The sequence below is a fragment of the Lipotes vexillifer genome, unplaced genomic scaffold, assembly GCF_000442215.2.
Source record: "Lipotes vexillifer unplaced genomic scaffold, Lipotes_vexillifer_v1.1 scaffold1011, whole genome shotgun sequence".
NCBI lineage: Eukaryota > Metazoa > Chordata > Mammalia > Artiodactyla > Lipotidae > Lipotes > Lipotes vexillifer.
In genome coordinates, this window is record NW_006787698.1 from 646,509 (window position 1) to 670,926 (window position 24,418).

Consider the following 24,418-nt stretch of genomic DNA (forward strand, 5'->3'; position numbering starts at 1 on the left):
CCCCCCCCCCCCCACGCCATCCCCCAGGTGTGGTGTGGCAGCTTCCACGTGACGGCAGGCCTTCAGGTCCCCAGCTCTGTGCGCTGCCTGCAGAAGCGGGGCAGCGCTACCAGCAGCTCCAACACCAGCCTCACCTAGGCCTCGGGACGGCCCCTCAGCTGGGCTGATTTCGGGGGCGGGGGGCGCCTCCAGGCCTCGGCTGTTTCAGCTGGGCACCCTCCTCTCACTTGCTGCTTGGAGCCTTAACTCCTGATGGGGGTCACCAGTGGGGAGCGGGCACGGGGGCGGGCCCTCCTCCCCACGTCACCTCCTAATAAAGGTCAAACACTGGCCAGGCGGTGCTGTTGGTATTATTTTCGGGGCTGGGTGGCACTGGGTGTGCCTGGCCCTCTCTGGACCTCAGCTTTCTTGGCTGTAAAGTGGGCTTTTCTTGGGAATTGTCTGGCGGTCCAGTGGTCAGGACTCAGAGCTGTCACTGCTGAGGCCCGGGTTCGATCCCTGGTCGGGGAACTCAGATCCCATGAGCTGTGAGGCACAGTCCCCACCAAAAAGGCTTTTCTTGAGGGTCAGGAGGCAGGTTTTGCTGAGCTGAGGACCACTGTGGGCAGTCATCTGAGGGACCCCGCACTGCCCCACCCAGCCAAGCCAAACACGCAGGTCCTGGGGTCACTTGAGCTTTAATTCTGGGAGGAGGGATCTGCCTGACTGATGTGCCACACTTGGAGATTGGCCCGCTGGTCCCCTGTGCACTCGGCTGCGTGCTGCAGCGCCAGTCTCCTCTGCAGTTTCCCTTTCAGCTCTGCTGTCACATCTGCCAGCCCTGGGAGTGGGGAGGGGGGTGGTCCCTGAGGCCTCAGCGGCACCAGGGATTCCCCAGTCCAGGCTGTTCTCTCTTATATCCACCCAGGACTGCTGCAGAATTTTCGGGGCCCAGCATAAAATGAAACATGTGTTCAGTGGACATGAGGAATTTCAAGATGGACACAGCAGAGCATTAAACCAAGCGTGGAGGTCACCCACGTGTGACTACACGGGTCCCCCGCTTGTGAAGCCCACCCTGCATTGACCCCTTACCTGTGGTTGGGGAGGAGAAAGCCTGCGCTGAGCTGACTGCCAGCTTCCTGGCCAGGCCACTGTTGAGGCCTTTTCTGGGCTCTGGTGGAGAAGGTAGATGAGGGCTGAGGCTGGCTCTTGGCTGGATGGGAAAGGGGCTGGGAAGAGGGACCCCTACCTGACTTGGGCACAATGGGTGGCTTTGGAGGCTTTGCCTGAAACATAGCCAACTTCCTGGGCTTCGGGACAACTGGTCGACTAGGGGAAGGCACTGCATGGACAGAGATGTGGCATGTCACATCCAGTCGTTAGCCCGCTCCTCATTTCCAACTCTCATCCACCCCGGCCACCACCCACCGTCCCCGTTCACGTAGTTGGCAGCTGGGTCTTCTCCAATGGGGATCACATAGTTCTCATCCTGGTTCAGTAGTGGGGGCAGCTTGTCCTGGCTGGACACAGGCGTGATGGACGAGGGAGGCAGCTGCTTAGGGCCACCCCTAGGGGGTGCAGGACCTGGTGGGAAACTGTGGTCACTGTCAGGGCCTACGTGGTGCAGAGACACCTCAGGGTGAGGATGTATGTGCACACCTCGTTGCATGCATGTGTCCCTGTACATGTGTGTCTGTGCACGTGTCCGTTTATGAGTCTGTGTGTGTGTCCCTGTGTAGCATATACATGGACACTGGGTGAACTTGCGGAAGTTGAATATATGCAAAGGGTTTATACACACGTGTGTGCGTGACATCGCATGGATGCTAAGGTATGTGCTTGGTCGCTTGTCTATATTAGTGTGTGCACTAATTTGGTGTATGTGTAAAAGTCTGAATTTGTGCTCTTGAGTGGGTATGTCTGCATTTGTGTGTATGTACGTGATTGTGACGTGAGGTATGTATGTGTGCTACATGGGACTGGAACTGTGTGACACCTGTATTCATGCATGTGTGGAGCCACTATCTACATAGGAGCTTCTGATTATGCAGGTGGACACATACAGGTTTGTGTTCATGAGTGTGGCTTGTATGTATGTATGTATACTTGGGCCCATCATGCACGTGGGGACCAAAGCATCTGCCCAGCCCAGAAAGAACTATACTGCTCACTCCACAGACCTTTCCAGTCTCTTCTTGCTTTGTAATCAGGACTACCTCCCACCATGATTTCCCATCTCTACCTACTGAAATCCTTTGAGACCTTCAGCAAACACCCCCTCCTCCAGGAAGACTCCCCTCCACTCTGCCCTGCCTCCTCTTCTCCAAGCTCTAGGTGTCGCGCCTTCCCCCCTACCCCGCCCCAGCCCCAGGTTCGTCTCCGCAGGGCTGGGACTGTCCGTGCCCAGCCATGCCCGCCCCCTCCATAACCTGGAAGCCCCTAGAGAGCAAGGTCTGGGTAATTTCTCGGTCCCTGCAACTCTGCGTAGAAGACTGGGCACAGGTGGCGCCATGAGGTTCCTAGGTCTTTCCCCACTCTGCTCCAGTGGCGCCCGCGGGGACAGGGCATCACCTGGGCGGGGGGCCGAGGGCGCCACCCACACACTCTCGCCATTCTCTTTATCCGCCTCCACGTAGCCTGGAACAGAGAGGGCGGCCTGGAGGAGGCACGGCGGCTGGGGGCTGACCCAAGGGTGTCAGGGGAGGGGAGGGGGCGGGAGAGGCGTGGACTGGGCCCCCCCGAGTTCCCTGAGGCTGTACCAACCTATCACTTTCTCGTAGTCATCGTCCAGCAGGAAGGGCACCAGCTTCTCATTGGAGTGCGACACGAAATAGTTGACCACTGCGTCGAGCGAGGTGCAGGAGAACTGGGTTCAGATAGGGGATGTTATCAGGGCTGGCGGGGAAGGGGAGCAGACCTTTGCAATTCCCGGGACCCGGGCCCAGCGCTCACCGGCTCCTCCACGTCGATCACGTACTTGGGGCCCTCGCGCTTCACTTTGTAGTGCCGGACCACCGGCGTCCTACAAGGGCAGGGGCGAGTGAGTGGCCTGGGTGAGGACAAAAAATGGCCTGCCTCTCGTCCGGGCCCCGCCACCATGGAGGGCCTAACCCCGACTTGCTCCCCTGCACACTGACCACGCCACATCCTGGCGTGGGTCTCTGCAGGGGACCAGGCCCTCGAAAGACTCCACCTCCTAGAAAAATCCTGCGCCTGGTCCTGGCACTGCCCCCCAGGAGGACCGTCCTGTATGGATTCCATCCCGGGAGGCCCCCCGCCCCCGGCTCCACATTCTGCCTGGCCCCGCCCCTATATGTGACCACACCCCCGCACCCGACGCCCCTCCCACCCCGGCGCCGGGGCCACGCATGCGCACCCCTTGAGCGTCTGGAGGGTGCTGACCGACACTCCGCCCGCGCCGTCCCCGCTGGGCCGGAGCAGCAGGTTCCCGCACTCGGGGTGGCGCTCCAGGAGCAGCTGAGCCTCCAGCCGGCTCACTTTCAGGAAGCACCTAGGGCGGGCCGCGTCACTCACAGGGACAGGCCCCGCCCCCAGAGACAGCCACGCCCTCCCCACGTAACCCCGCCCCTGGGCGCCCGGCCTTGCCCTCCCATCCACGACCTGGTTCCTGGAGACCCTGCCTTGCCCGACCCCAGGCCCAGGCTCTGCCTCCGGAGGCTCAGGCTATCCTGCGGGCACACCGGCCAACACTCAGAGACCCATACCCGCCTCCCAGGCACCTATACCCTCTCCTGGAAAACTTGTCCCGCCCCCAGGCACCTAGGCCCGCCCATGGAGATCCAGGCCCGCCCCCAGGCAGCTAGGCCCGCCCCAAACACCCAGTAGGGCTCCCGGCTGTGAGACCTAATCCCCGCCCCTGCCCGGATGCAGTCTGACGCTCAAGAACCAACGCCTGGAGACCCCACTCACTGCCCTCTCCGGCTCCATGCTGTCCAGCCCGCCACCATCCTGGAGACCCTCGGGCACTTACGAGGGCATCTCGAACGCACGTCGTGCCTCTTCTTTGGCCAGGGCCTCGGCCATCATGTACAGGTGTCCGGGCAGCAGGGTCAGGTTAGACGGGACACGGAGCTGAGGCGGGCATTGGGGCGTCAGGGAATGGGAGGCTGTGACTGTGTCACAGAGGGGAAAACTGAGGCCAGAGTGCGGATACAGCCAGGATGGGAACCCAGGTCTGGGGGCTCCAGAGCCACCTGACACCTCAGGGGCAAAGTGGGCATAGAGAAGACTTCGGTGATGAGGAAGACAGAGCAAATGCTAGCATTTGCTAGCAACGGCCTGCAGGGGGCAGACTGGGAACAAATGAATAACCTAGAAATCAGGAATGTTTACTAACACTCCTGATTTTTAAGTGATAGCAGCTGACTTAAATTTATAGCACTGTGTCGGCAAAACAAAAGACGTTTATGGGCTACATCTGGTTCATAGGCCGCCAGTTTGTGACCAGTTTGCTATACTGGAGAGGTTTGTTTGGGGAATGAAGGTTGGAAATTAAAAAGAGGATTTCTAAGCAGGCCTAGTGGGGAATGGGGGAGAGAGGGGCCGAGGACGACCACTCTTACCTCCACCACCGTCAGGATGAAGCCTTTCCACATCTCCCGAGACTGCAGACTCTCTACCTAGGGAGGGAAAGAAAAAGATTTTGTGTCGATGAGCCTCGGTCTAGTCATCTGTGAAGTGGGAGTGAGGAATAAGAGTCCCTGTGTCCAAGGGCTGTTTTGAAGATTAAATGAGCTTGAACAGGTTAATTTAGAATGATGTCTGAATATAAGTTCTTAGTAATGTGGGGTACTGTTATTCTTTAATGTTATTACATCAACATTTTAAAAAAACATAAGTCAGATCATGTATCTCCTATGCTTGAGACCCTCCCTTGACTCCTACCTCCCTCAGGGTAGAAGCCCAGGTCCTCCTTGTCACCCACAGGCCCTGTACAACCTGACCCTTTCCCCCGCCCCCCCGCAACCCTCCTTCCCTCCCTCTCTCCCCCTCTTTCACTCTGCTCCAGCCACAGGGGCTTTATATATATATATATATATATATATATATATAATCTGTCAATGGACATTTATGTTGCTTCCATATCTCGGCTATTGTAAATAGTGCTGCAGTGAACATTGGGGTGCATATATCTTTTCAAATTATTGTTTTCTCCCGATATATGCCCAGGAGTGGGATTGCAGGATCATATGGTAGCTCTATTTTTAGTTGTTTAAGGAACCTCCATACTGTTCTCCATAGTGACTGCACCAATTTACGTTCCCACCAACAGTGTTAGGAGGGTTCCCTTTTCTCCACACCCTCTCCAGCACTTATTATTTGTAGACTTTTTGATGATGGCCATTCTTTCTGGTGTGAGGTGGTACCTCACTGTAGTTTTGATTTCCTTTTCTCTAATAATTAGCGATGTTGAGCATCTTATCATGTGCCTCTTGGCCATCTGTATGTCTTATTTGGAGGAATGTCTGTTTAGATCTTCTGCCACTTTTTGATTTGGTTGTTGTTTTTTTTTTTTTTTTTTGATATTGAGCTGTATGAGCTGTTTGTATATTTTGGAGATTAATTCCTTGTCAGCCACATCGTTTGAAAATATTTTCACTTATTCTGTAGGTTGTCTTTTCATTTTGTTTATGGTTTCCTTTGCTGTGCAAAATCTTTTAAGTTTAATTAGGTCCCATTTGTTTATTTTTGTTTCCATTACTCTAGGAGGTGGATCCAAAAAGATATTGCCGCAATTTATGTCAAAGAGTGTTCTGCCTATGTTTTCCTCTAGGAGTTTTACAGTATCCGGTCTTAAATTTAGGTCTTTAATCTATTTTGAGTTTACTTTTGGGTATGGTGTTGGAGAATGTTCTAAGCGCAGGGATTTTTAATTGTCTTAGTCACTGCTGTGACACTAGAAGAGTGTCTGGTACACAGTAGGTGCTCAGTAATGTTAGCTGAAAGATTGGATGATGGCAGTGATGGTCTTTGTGGATCAGATCTTGTTCTGGGCACTTTACATATATTATCCGACTTTTCAGTTGAGGAAACTGAGGCCCAGAGAGGTTAAGTGACTTGCCCAGTGTCACCAACCCAGTGGTAAATTTTGTGTGACTCCATGCTACTATGTGTTAATGGTGGGTGTGACAAGAAGGAAGGGTCTCCTACCAGCCCCACCTTAAGACACCTACCTTGAACCTGATCTCCTGGTTCCGCAGGACCAAGCAAAAGTGGGTGCCAGAGTCATGGGAGCTCCCCCAGGGAGCTTCATCTGTGAGCTTCACAAACATTCCTAGGTCTAGCTTCTCCATATGCTGGGGGCACAGTAGACAGGGTCTGAGCACCAGGCCTGTGGCCCCTCAGGCCCCCTGTCTTAGACATACCATCCACGTCCTCTGCTTGGTCCCTGGGGTCAAGGTGGGCCAATTCTTGAGCCTTCATTTCCATCCTTACCTGGGAGTCCCGATTGCTATTGTAGAAATAGAGAGTCAGGCCCTGGAGGCCTGCCCAGAACTTCTTGTAATCCTGTGGACCACAGTTGGAGAAAGAGAAGGAGGTGAGGTGGCGAGGCTGGGTACCTCCTTCATAGTCTACCTCAGGACATTTGCACTGGCTGTTCTCTCTGCCTGAACACTCTTCTCCCAGATCTTTACATAGTTTCCTTCATCACCTGCTTTGGGTCTTTGAACAAGTGTTGCCTTCTCGGGGAGGCCCTCCTCATCCATGGCCTGGCTTCTGGGGATCTGTTACTCTCTGAGAAAGGACCAAAGGGAACCTACAGGGGTGGGAGCTTTAGGAGTAATTTGTGCTAACTCACTTTATGGTTTTCCATGCATCCACCCACTCATCCATCTGTTCCACCCTCCCATCCTTCCACCCTCCCATTCACCCATACATACATATAACCCCCTGTCCCCTTATCCACCCTGTAAATATTAACATCTCCTAGGTGCCAGGCACTGGGCTAGGTGCTCAGTCTGCAGTCAGAATTTCACAAGGCTCTGGACACTAGAAGGTCTGCAGATTCAGGATTTCCCCCTCAGGATTCTGAATTCCAAATGTCCTAGCTCTCTGGAGGCCGAAGGGGCTGATACAAATCAAATTATAAGATTCTAGAATTTTTTTCACCAAATATTCCCTGAGCACCTACTCTGCGCTCAGCTCTGTTGCAGGCAAAATAATAAATGGGGCATGGCTCCTTTTTCTAAATAGATGATGTTCCAGGAATTCCCTGGGGGTCCAGTGGTTAGGACTCCGTGCTTTCACTGCAGCGGGCACAGGTTCCATCCCTGGGGGTGAGGGGTGGGGGTGGGGACTAAGATCCCGCAAGCTGCATGGTGCAGCCAAATAAAATAAAATAATGATGTTTTAGAAAGATAGAGAAAGCATAGATACTTAAATCCTCCAAAGAAGAGAAATTAGCACCCTCAGGGAGGGATAGATCCTGGACCAAGATATCACAGAGAAGGAGAGAAGCCCTCCAACTGGGAAATCTGGGAAGACTTCCTGAAAGAGGAGGTACTTTAATTAGTCCATAATGATAATGAGGGTAGCTCTTATATTGACAGCGATCATCCATCCATCAATCCACCTATCAATTCATCCATCTGCCTACCCATCCGTTCATCCAGCCGCACATCCATCCATTCATCCTTTTTATCAACTTATGTACTCACCCACCCATCCATCCACCTGTCTACAAGCATACCTCATGTTATTGCACTTCACAGATATTCTGTTTTTTTCTTTTTTACAAATTGAAGATTTCTGGCTACCCTGCTTTGAAGAAGTCTTTCGGCGCCATTTTTCCAACAGCGTCATTTTAAAATTAAGGTACATACATTGTTTTTTTAAGATAGAATGCTATTTCACACTTAATAGAGTACAGTCTAGTGTAAACATAAATTTTATAGGCACTGAGAAGCTAAAAAATTCATATGACTCACTTGATTGCAATATTCGCTTTATTGTGGGACTTCCCTGGTGCTCCCATTGCAGGAGGCCTGGGTTCAGTCCCTGGTTGGGGAACTAGATCCTGCATGCCACAACTAAGAGTTTGCATGCTGCACCTGAGAAGCCCACCTGCCGCAGCTGAGGATCCCACATGCTGCAACTAAGACCTGGCAGCAGCTAAAATAAATACATACATACATACATAAATACGTAAATACATACATAAATAAATAATATATATTTGCTTTATTGTGGTGGTCTGGTACCAAACCTGCAGTGTCTCCAAAGTATAGCTCTATGTATCCATCCATTCACCTATCTGGCCCTCCACCCAGTCACCCATCTGTCCATCCATAGGTACATACTACATACATACATTTAACATTTACTGAAGACCTACTATGTGTCAGGCACTGAGAATACAGCAGTAAGTGATTAAACTCACATGGTCAGACCTACTTTGTCATGCACCAGCTATATGCCATCCATTGCACATTGTTCAAGCTATCTGTGCAAATGGCAATAATAATGGTGACTGCCTGGGACTTCCTGTGGTTAAGACTCCGGGCTTCCACTGCAGCGGGCACAGATTCGATCCCTGGTCCAGGAACTAAGATCCCACATGCCTCTTGGCATGGCCAAAAAAAAAAAAAGTACCTGCCTCAGAGACTGTTGTGAGAATTGGGTGAATTAATACATGCAAAGCGCTGAGTCAGATCCTTGGCATGTTAAGAGTTATCCCTCAGGCATCCCGAGTTATCCCTCGGGACTTCCCTGGTGGTGCAGTGGTTAAGAATACACCTGCCAATGCAGGGGACACGGGTTCAAGCCCTGGTCTGGGAAGATCCCACATGCCATGGAACAACTAAGCGCATGTGCCACAACTACTGAGTCTGTGCTCTAGAGCCCGTGGGCCACAACTACTGAGCCTGCGCTCTTAGCCCACAAGCCACAACTACTGAGCCCGTGTGCCATAACTACTGAAGCCCACTGCGCATAGAGCCCGTGCTCCGCAACAAGAGAAGCCACCGCAATGAGAAGCCCACGCACCGCAACAAAGAGTAGCCCCTGCTTGCCGCAACTAGAGAAAGCCCGCGCGCAGCAACGAAGACCCAAAGCAGCCAAAAATAAATTAAAAAAAAAAAATAAAGAGATATCCCTCTTCTGTAACCATGCCTATGGCCTTGTCAACCCATTTTATTTTTTTAGTTTTAATTTTAATTTTATGTTTTTGGCCTCACGGTGTGGCCTGTAGGATCTTATTTCCCCAACCAGGGGTAGAACCTGCACCCCCTACAGCGGCAGTGTGGGATCTTGACCACTGAACGACCAAGGGAGTCCTTTTTTTTTTTTTTTTTCCTCTCCATTTTATAATAGAGAAAACCGAGGCACAAAGATGCAGAGTCACTTGTACACGGCTTGGGAGTCAGGACCGCGCGGAGCAGGGATGTGAACTTGGGTCTCATCCTCTGGGGCCCTCGTGCTCTTTTTTAACCCCTGAAATCTCCTGCCTCTGGATGCTTTCTAGGCTGGGGAGGATTTGGATGTGTGGAGGCTGAAGGATGGGAGGAGGAAACTGCCAGGGCAAAGGCAGAGAAAAGCCTGGTCCTGGTAGGAGATGAGTATGCAGATGAGGAGGAGGATGGGCCTTAGTGGCAACCAGGCTGGGCTTTATTCTGAGAAGGACACACACACACACACACACACACACACACACACACACACACACAGCGCCACACACACACACACACACACACACACACACACACACACACACATTGGGCCCCTGGCCAGTATCTGGTTCTGTGGGACGTAGCCCCCATTAATTCGCTCTGTCCCTCCTCACAATCTGTACTGACTTTGACCCCTGGATCTGAAGTTCACAGAGTTAGCTCAGGGTGGGGGGGGGGAGGGGGGAGGTGTGGGAATCAGAAGACTCCCCATTTCCTGGAGTAAAGTCGCTGATCCTGTTTGTATCCGAGAGCGACATAAAGAGACCAAGACAGAGAGAGATGGAGCCAGGCAGAGAGAAATACAGAGAAAGAGCTCAGGTCAGAATCAGAGACACAGACAGAGACAGAGACAGACAGACAGAGGGACGTAACCTTTCCCAGCCCCCAGTCCATGCCCTGCCCCACCCAGCACCCACTGCATTCTCCTGGGCCGGCTGCGGAGGTCTAGGCTCAGAGAGGTGCTGCACTTGCCTAGGCCGCCCAGCAGCGCCAGCTCCCTGGCCCGTCTTACCCGGTCTCGGGGTCCTTTCTTCTCCAGTAAGCTCTCGTGGTAGTGTGAGGGCAGGCTGCTCTTGGGCTTGGGAACCCGGGGTGGCCTCAGGGCCAAGGCCATGGCGGGCCGGGTCTTTGGCCTGGCCTCTCCCTCCAGTGGGTGCCCCAGCTGAGCCAGGAAGCAGAGAAACAGGTTCCAGGGGAATTTCCTCTCTTCTGTCAGCTCCCGAGCTCCCTCCCCTGCCAGGGCTGGGTGGGGGCTGGGCCTGGGCAGGTCCCGAGATCCTAGGGAAATCCCCTCCTCTCTGGTGCCCAAAAGAGGTCAGGGAGGCCTGGCTGGAGTAAGGGAACAGAGGAGAGAGCTGCTGGGAGCTGTCAGTGCCAGGGCATCAGGAGGGGGACCTGCCTAAGCAAAGGCCTGGAAAGGAGAGAATGGAGTCTGGTGCCAGAGTGGTGAGGGGATGAGACCAGAGAGTGATACAATGTCCAGGAAGCCCATTAGGCCGCCTGGATGTTAGAACAATCTTGTTTGTATCTACCAAAAATCTTGCAGGGATTTTGACAGGAATAGCACTAAACCTGTATATCAGTTGAGGGAGACTTGACATCTTTTATGTCCTGTGTTGAGTCTTCCAGCCCACAGACATGGTCTTTCCCTTCCTTCCTTCCTCCCTCCCTCCTTCTCTCTCTTTTCCTTTCTTTCTTTCTTTCTTTCTTTCTTTCTTTCTTTCTTTCTTTCTCTTTCTTTCTTTCTCTCTCTCTCTCTTTCTTTCTTTCTCTTTCTTTCTTCATTCCTTCCTTAGTAATTATAAACACCATTGTATTTTTAGTTCCAGTTTTCACATTCATTGCTAGCATACAGACATGCCATTGATTTTTGTGTGCTGATCTCTTATCCTATAACCTTGCTGAACTAACCCACTTCTTAGTTCAAGGGGCATTTTTGGTAGATTTCTTGTGATTTTGTACACAGGCCATCATGTCATCTGCAGATAGGGTTAGTTTCATTTCTTCCACCTTTCCAATCTGTATGCCTTTTATTTCCTTTTCTTATCTTATTGTGCTGGCTAGCACTTCCAGGACTCTGTTGAATAAGAGTGGCGAGGGTGGACATCTTTGCCTTGTTCCCAGTCTTAAGGGGAAAAGTGGGATTTCCCTGGCAGTCCAGTGGTTCAGACTCCATGCTTGCACTGCAGAGGGCACGGGTTCAATCCCTGGTCGGGGAACTAAGATCCCACATGCCACGTGGCATGGCAAAAGAAAAAAAAGTGTTCCGTCTTTCACCATTAAGCACAATGTTAACTGAAGTTTTGTAGACGTGCTTCTCCAAGCTGAGGTAGTTTCCCTCTGTTCCTAGTCTGCTGAGAGTTTTTATTATGAGTGGGTGTTGAATTCTGTCAAATGCTTTTTCTGCATGAATTGATACATTCTTATGATGTTTCTTCTTTAGCTTGTGTGTTAGTTTTCTGTAGTTGATATAATAAATTATCACAAATTTAAAGGCTTAAAACAACACAAATGTATTATCTTACAGCTCTGTAGGTTAGGAGCCCTACATGGATCTCACAAAGCTAAAATCAGGGTGTTGGCAGGGCTGTTTTCCTTTCTGAAGGCTCAAAGAATGAATCTATTGCCTTGCCTCTTCCACCTTCTAGAAGCTTTCCTCATTCCTTCCTCCATCCACAAAGCCAGCAACTGTGGGTAGGAACTTCACATCATATCACTCTGAATTTCTTCCATAGTTATCTCTTCCTGACTCTATTCCACTTTTAAGGACCCCTGTTATTACACTGGGCTCAGCAGATAGTCCAGGATCATCTCTTTATTTTTTTAAATTAATTAATTAATTAATTTAGGCTGCGCCAGGTCTCATTTGCGGCACGTGGGATCTTTTGTTGTGGCGGGCAGGCTTCTTAGTTGCGGCATGCATGCGGGATCCAGTTCCCCGACCAGGGATTGAACCCCAGGCCCCCTGCATTGGGAGCATGGAGCCCTACCCACTGGACCACCAGGGAAGTCCCAGGATCATCTCTTTATCTTAAAGTCAGCTGATTAGCAACTGTAATTCCATCTGCAACCTTAAATCCCCTTTGCCATGTAACCTAAATATTCACAGGCTCTGGGGATTCAGACATGGACACCTTCAGGGAACCATTATTCCACCCACCACAGTCTCTTAAATATGGTGGAAAACACTGATTGAATTTGGCATACTGAACCAGCCTTGCACCCCTGGAATAAACTTCACTCGGTCATGATGTATATAATTCTTTTTATGTATCACTGAATTCTATTTATTAATATTTTGGTAAGGATTTTTGTGTTTGGATTCATGAGGTATATCCTGTAGTTTTCTTTCTTTGTACTCTTCTTATCTGGTTTTGGTGTCAGGGAGATGCTAGCTTCATAAAATGACTTGGGGAGATTTCCCCGGTGGTCCAGTGGTTAAGACTTTGCCTTCTAATGCAGGAGATGCAGGTTCGATACTTGGTCAGGGAGCTAAGATCCCATATGCCTCGTGGCCAAAAAAACAAAACATAAAACTGAAGCAATATTGTAACAAATTCAATAAAGACTTTTAAAATAGTCCACATCAAAAAGATCTTTAAAAAAAATGAATTGGGAAATATTTCCTCTTCGATTTTCTGGAAGAGAATATGTAAAATGGTATTAATTTGTCTTTGAACCTTCATAGAATTCTCCATCTGGACCTGGAGATCTCTTTTTTGGGACTTTTTTTTTTTCCCAAGCAAATGAATACTTTTATTAGCATGGTAAAAAACATTTTTTTAAACACATAGGGTTTTGACCTCAAATACTTGTCAAGTCTGCTACAGAAATGAACGGGTAGCTTAAACAATTTATGAATCTTGAAGATACCTAGTTCCTTTTTGGGGACTTTTAAAATTACAAATTCAATTTCCTTAGTAGTTATAGGGCTGCCTGGACTTTATATGCATAGCAAAGGGTAGCCTTTGGAATCTGCTCAAGAACTGTGTAGTCTGGGCAACCTCTTCATCTTCTGAACTGTCTGGTAATGTTGATTATACTGTCTGCCATATAGGGGTGCTGTAAATGGTTAATGGTTAATAAGGTCACAGCAGTTAGTTTTGTTTTTTTTTTTAATAAATTTATTTATTTATTTTTGGCTGTGTTGGGTCTTTGTTGCTGCGCACGGGCTTTCTCTACTTGCGGCGAGCAGGGGCTACTCTTCCTTTCTGTGCCCAGGCTTCTCATTGAGGTGGCTTCTCTTGTTTCAGAGTATGGGCTCTAGGAGTGCAGGCTCAGTAGTTATGCCTTGTGGGCTCCAGAGCTCAGGCTCAGTAGTCGTGGCACACGGGCCTAGTTGCTTCACGGCATGTGGGATCTTCTAGGCTCAGGGCTCGGACCTATGTCCCCTGCGCTGGCCGGCGGATTCTTAACTGCTGCACCACCAGGGAAATCCACACAGCAGTTAGTTTTAATTTTATTTATCAAAGGCAATGGGGAGGGAGGTGGTCATAGTTGTATTTTATTTATTTATTTATTTTTGCGGTACGCGGGCCTCTCACTGCTGTGGCCTCTCCCGTTGCGGAGCACAGGCTCCGGACGCGCAGGCTCAGCGGCCATGGCTCACAGGCCCAGCCGCTCCATGGCATGTGGGATCTTCCCGGACCGGGGCACGAACCCGTGTCCCCTTCATCAGCAGGTGGACTCTCAACCACTGCGCCACCAGGGAAGCCCCATAGTTGTATTTTATAAAGATCTCTCTGGGGCCAGCCAGGGTGAGAGATGGACAGGGTGTGGGTGAGTGTGGAGGCCTGAGTCCCTAGGAAATGATCCAGATGGGAGAGGCTCGAGATCCAGTCCTGGGTTTTATAAGAGAGCCAAAGAGAAAGTAGGCAAGGGTATGGGGGAATAAACGGGCCAGTTGGAGCTCTGCTGAGTCTAAGGGGCTGGGGGATGCCTAGTTGATGGCTAGCTCCTGGCTGGGTGGTGAGATGACTCCAAAAGGAGGTTTGGACTGGACACAAAGTGAGTGTCAATGAAATTTAACTATCAAGTTAAGAAGAAAAAAGGGAATTTTATTTGAGCCAAACTGGGATTATAATAGAGGAAGCAGATTCTCAGAAAGCGCTGAGAGCTGTTCTGCCTGTTAGAAGCTGAACGCACAGTCATATACATTTTGTTTGTTTGTTTGTTTATTTATTTGAGCTGCACCACGGGGCATGCGGGATCTTTAGTTCCCCAACTAGGGAGCGAACGTGCCCTCTCTGCAGTGGAAGCATGGAGTCTTAACCACTGGACCGCCTTGAGACAAAGGATCATACATCAAAATGACAAACTGATATTTTACATAAAGTTCACCAAGGATAGATAGTCCAGGTAAGCCCGTAGAAAGGGAGGAGCGGGCTTCCCTGGTGGTGCAGTGGTTGAGAGTCCGCCTGCTGATGCAGGGGACGCGGGTTCGTGCCCCGGTCTGGGAAGATCCCACATGCCGCGGAGTGGCTGGGCCCGTGGGTCATGGCCACTGAGCTTGCGCGTCCGGAGCCTGTGCTCCGCAACGGGAGAGGCCACAACAGTGAGAGGCCCGCGTACTGCAAAAAAAAAAAAAAAAGAAAAAAAAAAAAAAAAAAAAAAAAAAAAAAAAAAAAAAAGGAGCAAATCATCCTGATCCCCTACAGAGCTGGGGAAGAACACTATTCTTTTAAGAAGTTACATTTACTGTTGAGTAGGCATTCCCATCTTCCCATGTTTGAGGATCACTGGTTATGTGTAATGCAGATTGGGGAGAGAGGGAGGAAGGGGGTCCAAACAAACAGAGAATTTTGTTTACTTTTTCTTGTCGTGCCTTAAAATACAAATTTTATTTCATCATGAGTAATAATAATTATTCACATTCCCTAGCTCTTACTCTTTGTCAAGCCCTGGTCTTTAACAACTCTGAAGTAGGAATTATTATCTCCAGGAGGCAACAGGGAGGTGGAGACACTTGGCCAAAGTTACAGAGCTGGGAAGTGGTGACGCAGGATTTGGAGCCAGGTCCAGTCTGATTCCAGGTCATGCTGGCTGGACACCCCCGCCCCTAACAGCCTGTCCCCTCTTCCAGACCCGAGTTGCGTACACCTATATGCGGCTGAGCCCAGCCAAAGGTGCCCTGCAGCTTAACGGAGCCTCCACCCCGGGCTTTAAGCCCTGCGAGGGGCTGGTAAGTCCCAGCGCTGGGAGCTGGCCCTGCGCCTCGGAGCAGAGGTCCCGGGACAGCGGCCACCGAGAAAAAAAAGGGCTGCCGCGGTGCGGCGCACTAGCTGGGCTCAGCCCACATGCACGAAGCGCTAGGGTTGGGTGGGGGGTGGAGGCCACGAGCCAGCTTTGACCCGCAAGCTGATTGGCTAGCTGAGGACAAGACCCTACAACTGATTGGATGCGTGGGGCCGGAGTCTCCTGCTGACTGCAGCTTAACACTGATTGGCTCGAAGGAATCCAGCCTCTACCGTCTATTGGCTGAAGATGAAATGACCCAGTTATAATTGGTTGGCTGGCTCTGCTGTGATCCAATCATGCAATCAGTCGAGGGCCGCCGGGGAGGGTGGAAGTTAACCCTTTAGAGACTGCCGCCCGCCTTGGGCGATCTACAGTCGCGGCGCGGGGTTGCTTCTCCATTCTATCCCGTAGCCCCAGGGCAGTGTGGCTCATTCTCCCGGGCCCCAGTGTCTCCCCAACAGCCGAGGCCTGTGTGTCCCTCAATAGGAGTGGCCGCGGACCTCAGTTTCCTCGCTCGTCTTAGTGGGCTGAACCCCCCTTGTCCCCCAGCCCCAGGCCTCAATCCTGTAGGCGATGGCCTCGGGTGGCGTCATTGGTTCTCCGAAAGTGTAAGCCCCCGGCCTTAATTTCCCCAATGGTACCCTGAACTCTCGGCTACCAGCCCCCTCCCATGGAAGGTGGCCTCAGGCCTCAGTTTTCCGAACGGTCCCGGAGGATTGGGCCGCCGCCTACTCCAGCGTTGTGCAGGCCCGAGGCCTGACTTTCCCCGCTCGCTCCTGCCGACCCGCCCACCGGCGGCGGCCAATGGCTGGGGCGCTTCCCCCTCGGGGCGGAGCCGCGTCACGTGCCGGGAAGAAAGCACCAGAGGCGCGCTGGGCGTGTGGCTGAGCGGCCATGGCAGGTACGGCGGGCCTGGCGGGGGGCCGGCAAGGCGCTGGGTGGGGTGGCTGGACCAGCTCGGGGTGCGCTGCCCCGCTGCAGCCTGTTGCTGCCCGCAGCTCCAGAGCCGCTGTCCCCCGTGGGCGGCGCGGGCGAGGAGGCGCCGGACGAGTACGAGGCGGAAGCCGAGGACTCTGAGCGGCCGGGGGCATCGGGTGGCGCGCGCAGCGGCGGCGGAGGCGGCGGCGGTGGCGGCGGGGCCGGGCCAGGGAGCTGCGGCGGGCCGGGGGGCGCGCTCACCAGGCGCGCGGTCACGCTGCGGGTGCTCCTCAAAGACGCGCTGCTGGAGCCCGGCGCCGGGGTGCTGTCCATCTACTATCTGGTGAGCGCCCCCTAGCCGCATCCCATCCTAGCTGGTGCAAAAGGGGAAACCGGAGTCCAGTGTGTTTTCCCCCGGTGTGGGGAGGGGAAACTGAGGTACGGAGCATCCTGACCCAGCACGAGCCCTTCTGGGCGGGAGAACATTGTTTACCAAACACTCCACTGCACAAAGGAGAAACTTAGGCTCAGAGAGGACACTAGTGCCCTCCTGACTGTGTGATCTCACTCAACCTCTCCGTATACCAGTTTTCCCATCTGTAGAATGGGATTTTCTTTCCTCCCATGGGGTTGCGTGAGGATTCAATGAATAAAGTGCTCAGCAGTATGCCTGCTACACAGTAAGTGCTTTATAAGTGTTTGCTATTATTACTATTATTGTTACTGTTGTTGTTGTGCTCTTTGTGAGTGGGAGCAATTTGTGAATTGAACACCTGCTGTGTGCCAGGCTGTGTTGGGTGTTAGGGACACAGCGGAGATCAAGACAGACCCTGTTCCTGCCCTTTGGGGCTCACAGTCCAGTGAAGGGAGGGGGGATGGTCATATAACTGGACAATTCCAATCCAGGCTGATCGGGATGGTACCTAAGCTGGAAGCCTTCCTGGAAGGAAGCAGGAAGTGGTTACCAAACCCTGGGAAGCAGCATGGGGTCAGGGAGGACTTCCCAGAGGAGGGGCCTTGATGGGTACCAGCTCCTGGGCCCAGCCAGCCCACTGTCACTGCAGGGGAAGAAGTTCGTGGGAGACCTGCAGCCCGATGGGAGGATTGTGTGGCAGGAAACGGGCCAGGTGTTCAACTCACCCAGCGCCTGGGCCACCCATTGCAAGAAGCTGGTGAACCCAGCCAAGAAGTCTGGCTGTGGCTGGGCCTCTGTCAAGTACAAGGGCCAGAAACTGGACAAGTACAAGGCTGCCTGGCTCCGGCGAAACCAGCTCCATATACCTGCAGCTGCCGCTGATGAGGTGCGTCCTTCAGCCTCCCTGACTCACTGTTGGATAAGGAGTACCCAGAGAGAGGATGTTGGAGCTGGGGCCTTGAAGGATGAACAGGAGTTGGTCAGAGAAAGGTGAATGGAAGAGTTTTCCAGAGGAAGGAATGGCATATGCAAAGCGTTGTAGGCATGAAGCAACACATGCTGCTTAGGGAACCATTATTAGCTGATGCAGCTGGACATTCAGATGCCTTGGTAGCTGAAGGGGCTGGAGACATCGGCAGGGACCATATCTGGGAGGGTCTTGAATGCCATGATAGTAATAGATATTCTTTGAATGTTCACCAGCTGGGTTGAACTTGGCCAAGGACCCTCTCTGGGTTCCTAGTCTTTCATATGTAGAATAGAGATGATAACGGTACCCAGGTGTATTACACACACACACCTGGTTGGCAAATCTTTAGGGCCACTGGCAGGCTGGAAACTCAGGCAAGAGTTGATGCTGCAGTCTTGAGGTAGAATTCCTTGTTTTCCAGGAAACCTTAGTTTTTGCTCTTAAGGCCTTTCAACTGATTGGATGAGGCCTACTGACATTATCAAGGGTAATCTTCTTTATTGAAAGTCAACTTATTGTAGAGGTGAACCACATCTACCCAATGCCTTCAAAGCAACACCTCGACTAGTGTTTGATTAAATAACTGGGTACTATATCCTAGCTAAGTTGACTTTTAAAACTAACTTTCATACCATGCCATAGGACTATTCATTCAGCAAGTATTTAGTAAATGCCACCTGTGTGCCAGGCCCTCTTCTAGGTGCTGGAGATAAAACAGAGACCAAAATGAGAAAAAAATCTCTGCCTTCATGGAGAGAGAAACAAATAAGTCCATCTTACTGTATGTTGGCAGAAGTAAGCAGGGCCAGGGGATGGGAGTGGTGGGAGGGTTAGGGTGGTCAGGGAAGGCCTCACTGAGAAGGTGACATTTGATCAGTGAACTGAAGGAGGGGAGGCAGGGAGCCATAAGGCTTTCTGGAAAACAGCAAATGCAAAGGCCCTGAGGCTGGACTGTGGCTGATGTTTTTGAGGAACAGTGAGGCTCCAGTGTGTCTGGAGCAGAGTGAGCAAGGGGCAGAGAGGGAGGAGGTGAGGACCAGGGCTGGTGCGGGGGGAGGACAAGGCCAAGTTGTGCAGGACCTCATGGGCTGCGGGGTGGACTTGGGCTTTTACCCTGAGGAAGGTGGGAGCCCTGGAGGGCTGTGGGCAGAGGAGGGGGCGGGACCTGACTCAGGTGCTCACGGCCGCCCTCTGGTGGCTGCTGTAGGGTGTAGGGAGTACAGACTGGGGCCAGGGCGTGAGAGTAGGAGCCGGGGAATCGGGGTGCAGGTGATTGTACAGATCCAGGCGGCTGATGATGGGGTGGACCAGGCCAGCTATTGAGGGGGGAGGAAGTGGGCAAGTTCTGGTTAATTCTGAAAGTGGATCTGATGGGATGTGCTGATGGATCTGATGTTGGTGTTAGGAGATGTTTTGTTCTGAGCAAGTGGGTAGACAGGATTGCCCTCATCAGAGATGTGGGGAGGAGCAGGTTTGGGGGGATGGTCGGGGCAGGGTGGCCATGTTGAGTGTGAACCCCCCGCGAGGAGATGTCAAGGAGCAGCTGGGCCCCGAGTCAGGAGCTCAGGAGATCCCCAGGCTGGAGTCAGGACTGTGGGCAGTTGTTCAGGGGGTAGATGGGGTTTGAGGCCACCCAGGAGGGATGTGGGTGGGGAAGAAAAGAGGCCCGAGGACCCAGCCCTGGGCCAGCGAGTGACATGGGGGAGAATAAGGGCGTCCAGGAGAGGTGGGAGGGAAGCCAGGTGAGTGGGGGGTTCCCTGAGGAGTTTCTGGAAGGAGAGGAACTGACCCGGGCAGACTCTGCCGAGAGGGGAGCGGGGGGACAGAGACTGAGACGTGAGCATTGAGTCTGGACACAGAGAGGTCACCTCGGCGAGGGGTCTTGAGGAGAGAGCAGGGGCAGAGGTTATTGAGAGAATCTGGTAAAATAATCCATGCAAAGTGCTGGCTTGCTTGCTGGATGAATGGAGCAACAGGGCATATGCTAAATGCTTTGCACGCATTCTCATTTCACCCTTACGCCACCCCTGTGGGACTGGAGGTCACTGTGCCGTTTTACAGATGAGGAGACTAGAGCCCGAAGTCTGTTTGTAATAGGCAGAGGTGGGATTCGAACTCGCGAGGCTAGTCCACAGCCTAGATTGTTTCTGCTCACTCCCTCCCTCTAGTGGGCACCTGGGGCAACGACAGGAACCGAAGGCTCAGGCCAGCCGGAGGTCTCTGTGGAACTTGCCGGGAGGGTAGGGAGCAGCCAGCTGAAAGTCCGGTTGCTGTCCCCCCAACCCCGACCCCGCCAGAGCCCGGCCAGCGAAGGAGAGGAGGAGGAGCTAATGATGGAGGAAGAGGAGGAGGAGGTTCTGACAGGAGCCTCAGCGGAGGACAAGAGTCGGAGACCACCGGTGAAGAGCCCCTCGGAGCCTGTCCACCCTGGTGAGAGGTGGGGGGAGGAGGGGAGGAGGAAGGGCAGGAGGCCGACAGGACTCAGGTGGGGGAGGAGGCTGGGGGCAAGTCTGGCCTTTCTTTTCCTTAGAGCCCCCAAGATGCCTGGCTGACTTCCCAGCCCCCGCTGCCTAATTTCACTCTCACTGCCTGACTTCTTTCAGCTCTAATACTACATTTCTTGGTCCCACTGCCCAATTTCTTTGTCTGCTGCCGGATTTCTTCACCATGCCGCCTGATTTCCTTGCTCCCCCATAGGATTTCTTTGCCCTGTTGCCTGATTTCTAGCCCTGCCGCCTGATTTCTTTGCCCCGTTGCCTGGTCCTCACCTGACTTCCTGAGTTTTTAAATCTTCATCTGAGTTTTTAAATCTCTTCTGCCTGATTGGTTAACCTGCCGCCTGATTTCCCAGTCCACTTGCCTGATTTTTAAGGCTGCCCCTGGAGTGTTTTTTTTTTTTTTTTCCTTTCTCCTGCTCTCTCTCTTCACTGCCCTGTCTAGTCTGAAGTTTCCTGGATCCCCAACAAACATTACTCTGGGATTTACGGTCTGATGAAGCTCGTTTTTTTTTTTTTTCCTTTCTCCTGCTGCCTGGTCTTCATTTTCCAGTTTCTGGCTGGGGAAGGAACTGACCTGCCTTTTTTTTTTTTTTTTTCCCCTTACCCCCCAACCCCGCAGAGGCCACGCCCCCAGGCAAAAGGGTGGAAAACAAGATCCGAGTGCCTGTGCGCTACTGCATGCTGGGTAGTCGAGACTCTGCCAGGTCAGATACACCCCATGCCTGCCGGGACCCTCATCCCCATCGGTGTGAGCTCTTGCCGGCGTATGGGAAACAAAGGCAGGGGTAGGGTGGAGACAAGGCCTCAGGTCTGAGCTGGCTGTGGGCAGCTGGGGAGCCAGCGTGGGGGTGAGGGAAGGGCCTGGGGGTTCCTGAGGCTGTGGAACCCTCCTGGCTCCTTCAGGAACCCGCACACCCTGGTGGAAGTAACATCCTTCGCAGCTATCAACAAGTTCCAGCCGTTCAACGTGGCCGTCTCTAGCAACGTGCTGTTCCTGCTGGTGTGTGCCCAGCTCCTACCTTGCCCCTTAGGGGTCAGGGGCTCTCAGGCCTGGGCAGGGGGTCTCCCCCCACCCCACCCCAACCAGAGGATCCCTGGAAGGTCGGCTCCATGAGAGCAGAGACCTTGTCTGCTCTGTTCACTACCAGTGAACAGTAGGCACTCAATCAATGTCTGAATGAAGGAGGAGGTGGGTGGGCTGACCCCGTCAGAACACAAGGGCCCTGGCCCTCAGGACGGCCTTGGGGCGGCGGTGCGCAGTCTGAGCGGGTCTTCCAACGTCCCTCCCCTCCCCAGGACTTCCACAGCCACCTGACCCGCAGCCAAGTCGTGGGGTACCTGGGCGGCCGCTGGGACATCAACAGTCAGAGTGGGTATTTGGGGCCTGTGGGCAGGGGGGTGTTTGGGGCTGGGGTCGATGTCCACGCCTTCTCCCGCCTCCGCGCAGTGCTCACGGTGCTGAGAGCCTTCCCCTGTCGGAGCCGGCTGGGGGACGCGGATACCGCGGCCGCCATGGAAGAGGAGGTGAGGGGGTGCACGGTGACTCAGCGTTCTGGGGAGGGCTGGCACGGACACAGCTGTCCTGGCTACCGCGTCTTGGCGCCTAGCACCGTGTCGTCGCTCAGCAAGGGTGCAAATGGGTGTGTGTGACCTCTGGTCCCCTCACCTGTGACCCCCACCGTCATACTTCCTTCTGTACAGACGCCGCCGCCGGCCCCTTCCCCTCTGAGCCTGTCTGGCACCTGGTAAAGGCCCGATAAGTATTAGCTGCCGTCCTTAATGTTTTCATAGGGAGCTTAGTACATGCCTGCGCTCCACAGTCACCTTGTCACAGGGCACAGAATGGGTGTGGATTCGGCGCGCGCACGTTTCTCTGCCCACTTCTTCCTTTCTCTTTACCCTATCTCTTTATTTAACTTGATTGAGTGCCTACTATGTGCCGGCAATTGTTCCTTGAGCTGAGGATACAGCAGTGAGCAAAATAACCTTTTACCTTAGATTTATGTGAGGAGCATCTTTGGGTTTTTTTTGGGTGGCACCACTTGGCTTGCTGGATCTTAGTTCCCCGACCGGGGATTGAACACCAGGCCCTGGGCAGTGAAAGCATGGAGTCCTAACCGCTGGACCACCAGGGAATATAGCAGCAACTTCTTTACGTTATTTGTTGACTGTCCCCCGCACTGGACTCGCTGAGGGTAGAGCAGGGTGTGTCTCCGTCACTGCTGTGTCCTCAGGACTGGTACCCAGCAGGCGCTCATTAAATGCTGGCTGCGTGGGGCTGGATGGGTGCCAGGCACGTGAGCGCACCAGGGCTGCTAGAGCCCCCGGCCCCGTGCGTCTCTGCCCCCAGATTTACCAGAGCCTGCTCCTGCGGGGCCTGTCCCTGGTGGGCTGGTACCATAGCCACCCGTACAGTCCGGCGCTGCCGTCGCTGCAGGACATCGACGCGCAGATGGACTACCAGCTGCGGCTGCAGGGCTCCAGCAACGGCTTCCAGCCCTGCCTCGCCCTGCTCTGCTGTGAGTCCCAGGAAGGGGCGGGCGTGGGGCCCCAGCGGGCCACCGCGCCTCCACGCCCAGCCCCTTCTCTCTCTCTCCTCCCCCAGCCCCTTACTACTCTGGTAACCCGGGCCCAGAGTCCAAGATCTCACCCTTCTGGGTGATGCCGCCCCCTGAGGTAGGCGGGGCTGCTGGGGGGAGGCCTGGGGCTGGGAGGTGTGGGCGGGGCCCGGCATGGGCGGGGTCAGGAGGCCTTGTTAGCAGTAGGAAGCCAGTACTCTGGTTCCGGGCTCATCTGGGGAGCTGGGGCCTGCTTCTCTCATCTGTGAAGCGGGAACATAATCATTGCCCTGAGGCTGTGGGTGTGAGGGGTGTTGAAAAGGTGGGTGCTCTACCTGTAGCATGCTGCTTTTGCACCAAGGTAACCTCCTTACTGAGCCCTGGCTGGTTTCATTCCCCAAGTCCATCTCGGGGTCAGAAATCAGCTTTAGAAAGGAATTCCGGAGCCATGGCCACTCCTCTGTGTGTGTGTGGTGGGGTGGGTGCCACCCTGTCTCCCCGCCTCCCTAGTCGCATTGCTGGGTTCCTTTAAGGTCTCGCGCGGCTCTGGATCTGATCCGAGTGCGGAGCCAGGCCTGCAGTATCAATTCTCTGACTCCCAGCCCTGGGCACTTCCTGCTGTGCTCTGCCATCTTGGAGGGGGGCCGGGTTGGGGGTAGCTAGTAGTGACTGGCGTGTGTCTCTGCCAGCAAAGGCCCAGTGACTATGGCATCCCCATGGACGTGGAAATGGCCTACGTCCAGGATGGCTTCCTGACTAATGACGTCCTTCACGAGATGGTGAGTTCACTGCCGCGTGATGTGGGTGGGGGTGGGGTGGGTGCCCTGGGAGGAGCAGGTGGGAGCCGAGGGTTCCCAGCTGGATGGACGTGACACTGTAGGACTTGGGAAGCGCTGGCTGAAGGGGCCACATCAGGGCCCAGTCAGGCTCCTCTTCCGCTCCTGAAAATCACGGGCTCTTAGGATCAAGTCCCAGATCCTTGCCTCAGCCCCTCCTACCTCTCCCCCATCGCCCTCCTGGCTGTTCTGGAACATGCTAGGGACGCTCCCACCTTGGGCCTCCGCAGCTGCCAGGGATTCTCCAAGTGGGGACACGTGAGAACCTCAGGTGTTACTTTGACGAATAGCGAGCAGGCACGTCAACAAACGGAGCTGGTTCGTCACACCTGTGACTTCACTGATGTCACTGCTCTGGCTAAGGCTAAACCGTGGAGCCGTGTCAGGACCGGGGCAGGTATAAAGAATCACATTCAGTGTGCCTGCTGCTTCTGCGGAAGTTGTCTCCCCCTCCAGGGGGCCCTCCTGCCAAGCCCCTAATTTCTTCAGGACCTGGGTAACGTCTACATGCCCCACTGCATTAGACTAGAGGCCCCCCGAGGGGTGGCAGCAGTGTCTGTCCCACTCGCTCATGTATCCTGAGTGCCTGGCTCGGGAAGCGCGGTCGCTGGGGCTCACCTGCCCCCCCACCCCGGTTCCTTAGATGCTGCTGGTGGAGTTCTACAAGGGCGCCCCTGACCTCGTCAGGTTCCAGGAGTCTTGGAACCAGGAGCACACCTACCTCGACAAGCTCAAGGTAAGACTCATGCCGAGTCCCGTGCAAACCCCTCCTTTTATAAAGATCTCTGGGAGCCCCGGGGAAACCCCCCCCCCCCC

The 24,418-nt window shown here is 53.5% G+C and overlaps 3 protein-coding genes across 3 annotated transcripts in view; 2 read left to right on the top strand and 1 right to left on the bottom strand.

Annotated features, from left to right (window-relative positions):
- FSD1 (fibronectin type III and SPRY domain containing 1) overlaps window positions 1-338 on the top strand; it is an 11,170-nt gene extending 10,832 nt beyond the window's left edge. The window contains exon 13 of the mRNA XM_007460523.1: window positions 28-338. Coding sequence (XP_007460585.1) covers window positions 28-138 — 111 coding nt within the window. The 3' untranslated portion in view covers window positions 139-338. The remainder of the gene's footprint in view (window positions 1-27) is intronic.
- A 323-nt stretch (window positions 339-661) lies between these two features.
- Window positions 662-10,372, bottom strand: STAP2 (signal transducing adaptor family member 2). Its single transcript, XM_007460524.1, has 12 exons — window positions 10,183-10,372; window positions 6,439-6,510; window positions 6,177-6,299; window positions 4,566-4,622; window positions 3,974-4,074; window positions 3,359-3,493; window positions 2,935-3,004; window positions 2,746-2,848; window positions 1,411-1,566; window positions 1,232-1,324; window positions 1,075-1,155; window positions 662-820 (listed from the first exon to the last, which is right to left on the bottom strand). Exons 1-12 carry the CDS (start codon window positions 10,282-10,284, stop codon window positions 678-680), a joined length of 1,236 nt encoding a protein of 411 aa, XP_007460586.1. The 5' UTR covers window positions 10,285-10,372; the 3' UTR covers window positions 662-677.
- A 5,924-nt stretch (window positions 10,373-16,296) lies between these two features.
- Window positions 16,297-24,418, top strand: part of MPND (MPN domain containing) — a 9,150-nt gene continuing 1,028 nt past the window's right edge. Inside the window, exons 1-11 of the mRNA XM_007460525.1 lie at window positions 16,297-16,308; window positions 16,406-16,668; window positions 17,390-17,626; window positions 20,008-20,140; window positions 20,828-20,912; window positions 21,112-21,208; window positions 21,505-21,577; window positions 21,656-21,732; window positions 22,559-22,727; window positions 22,814-22,884; window positions 24,246-24,338. Coding sequence (XP_007460587.1) covers window positions 16,302-16,308; window positions 16,406-16,668; window positions 17,390-17,626; window positions 20,008-20,140; window positions 20,828-20,912; window positions 21,112-21,208; window positions 21,505-21,577; window positions 21,656-21,732; window positions 22,559-22,727; window positions 22,814-22,884; window positions 24,246-24,338 — 1,305 coding nt within the window. The 5' untranslated portion in view covers window positions 16,297-16,301. The remainder of the gene's footprint in view (window positions 16,309-16,405; window positions 16,669-17,389; window positions 17,627-20,007; window positions 20,141-20,827; window positions 20,913-21,111; window positions 21,209-21,504; window positions 21,578-21,655; window positions 21,733-22,558; window positions 22,728-22,813; window positions 22,885-24,245; window positions 24,339-24,418) is intronic.

Excerpts from the sequence above, each read along its gene's own strand:
- STAP2 (XM_007460524.1), bottom strand. The coding sequence starts at position 10,284 with ATGGCCTTGGCCCTGAGGCCACCCCGGGTTCCCAAGCCCAAGAGCAGC. Across the intron at positions 1,325-1,410 it reads CAACTACGTGAACGGGGACG|TGCCTTCCCCTAGTCGACCA; the intron begins GTGGGTGGTGGC and ends CTGTCCATGCAG. Across the intron at positions 1,156-1,231 it reads ACCCATTGTGCCCAAGTCAG|AGCCCAGAAAAGGCCTCAAC; the intron begins GTAGGGGTCCCT and ends CTTCTCCACCAG.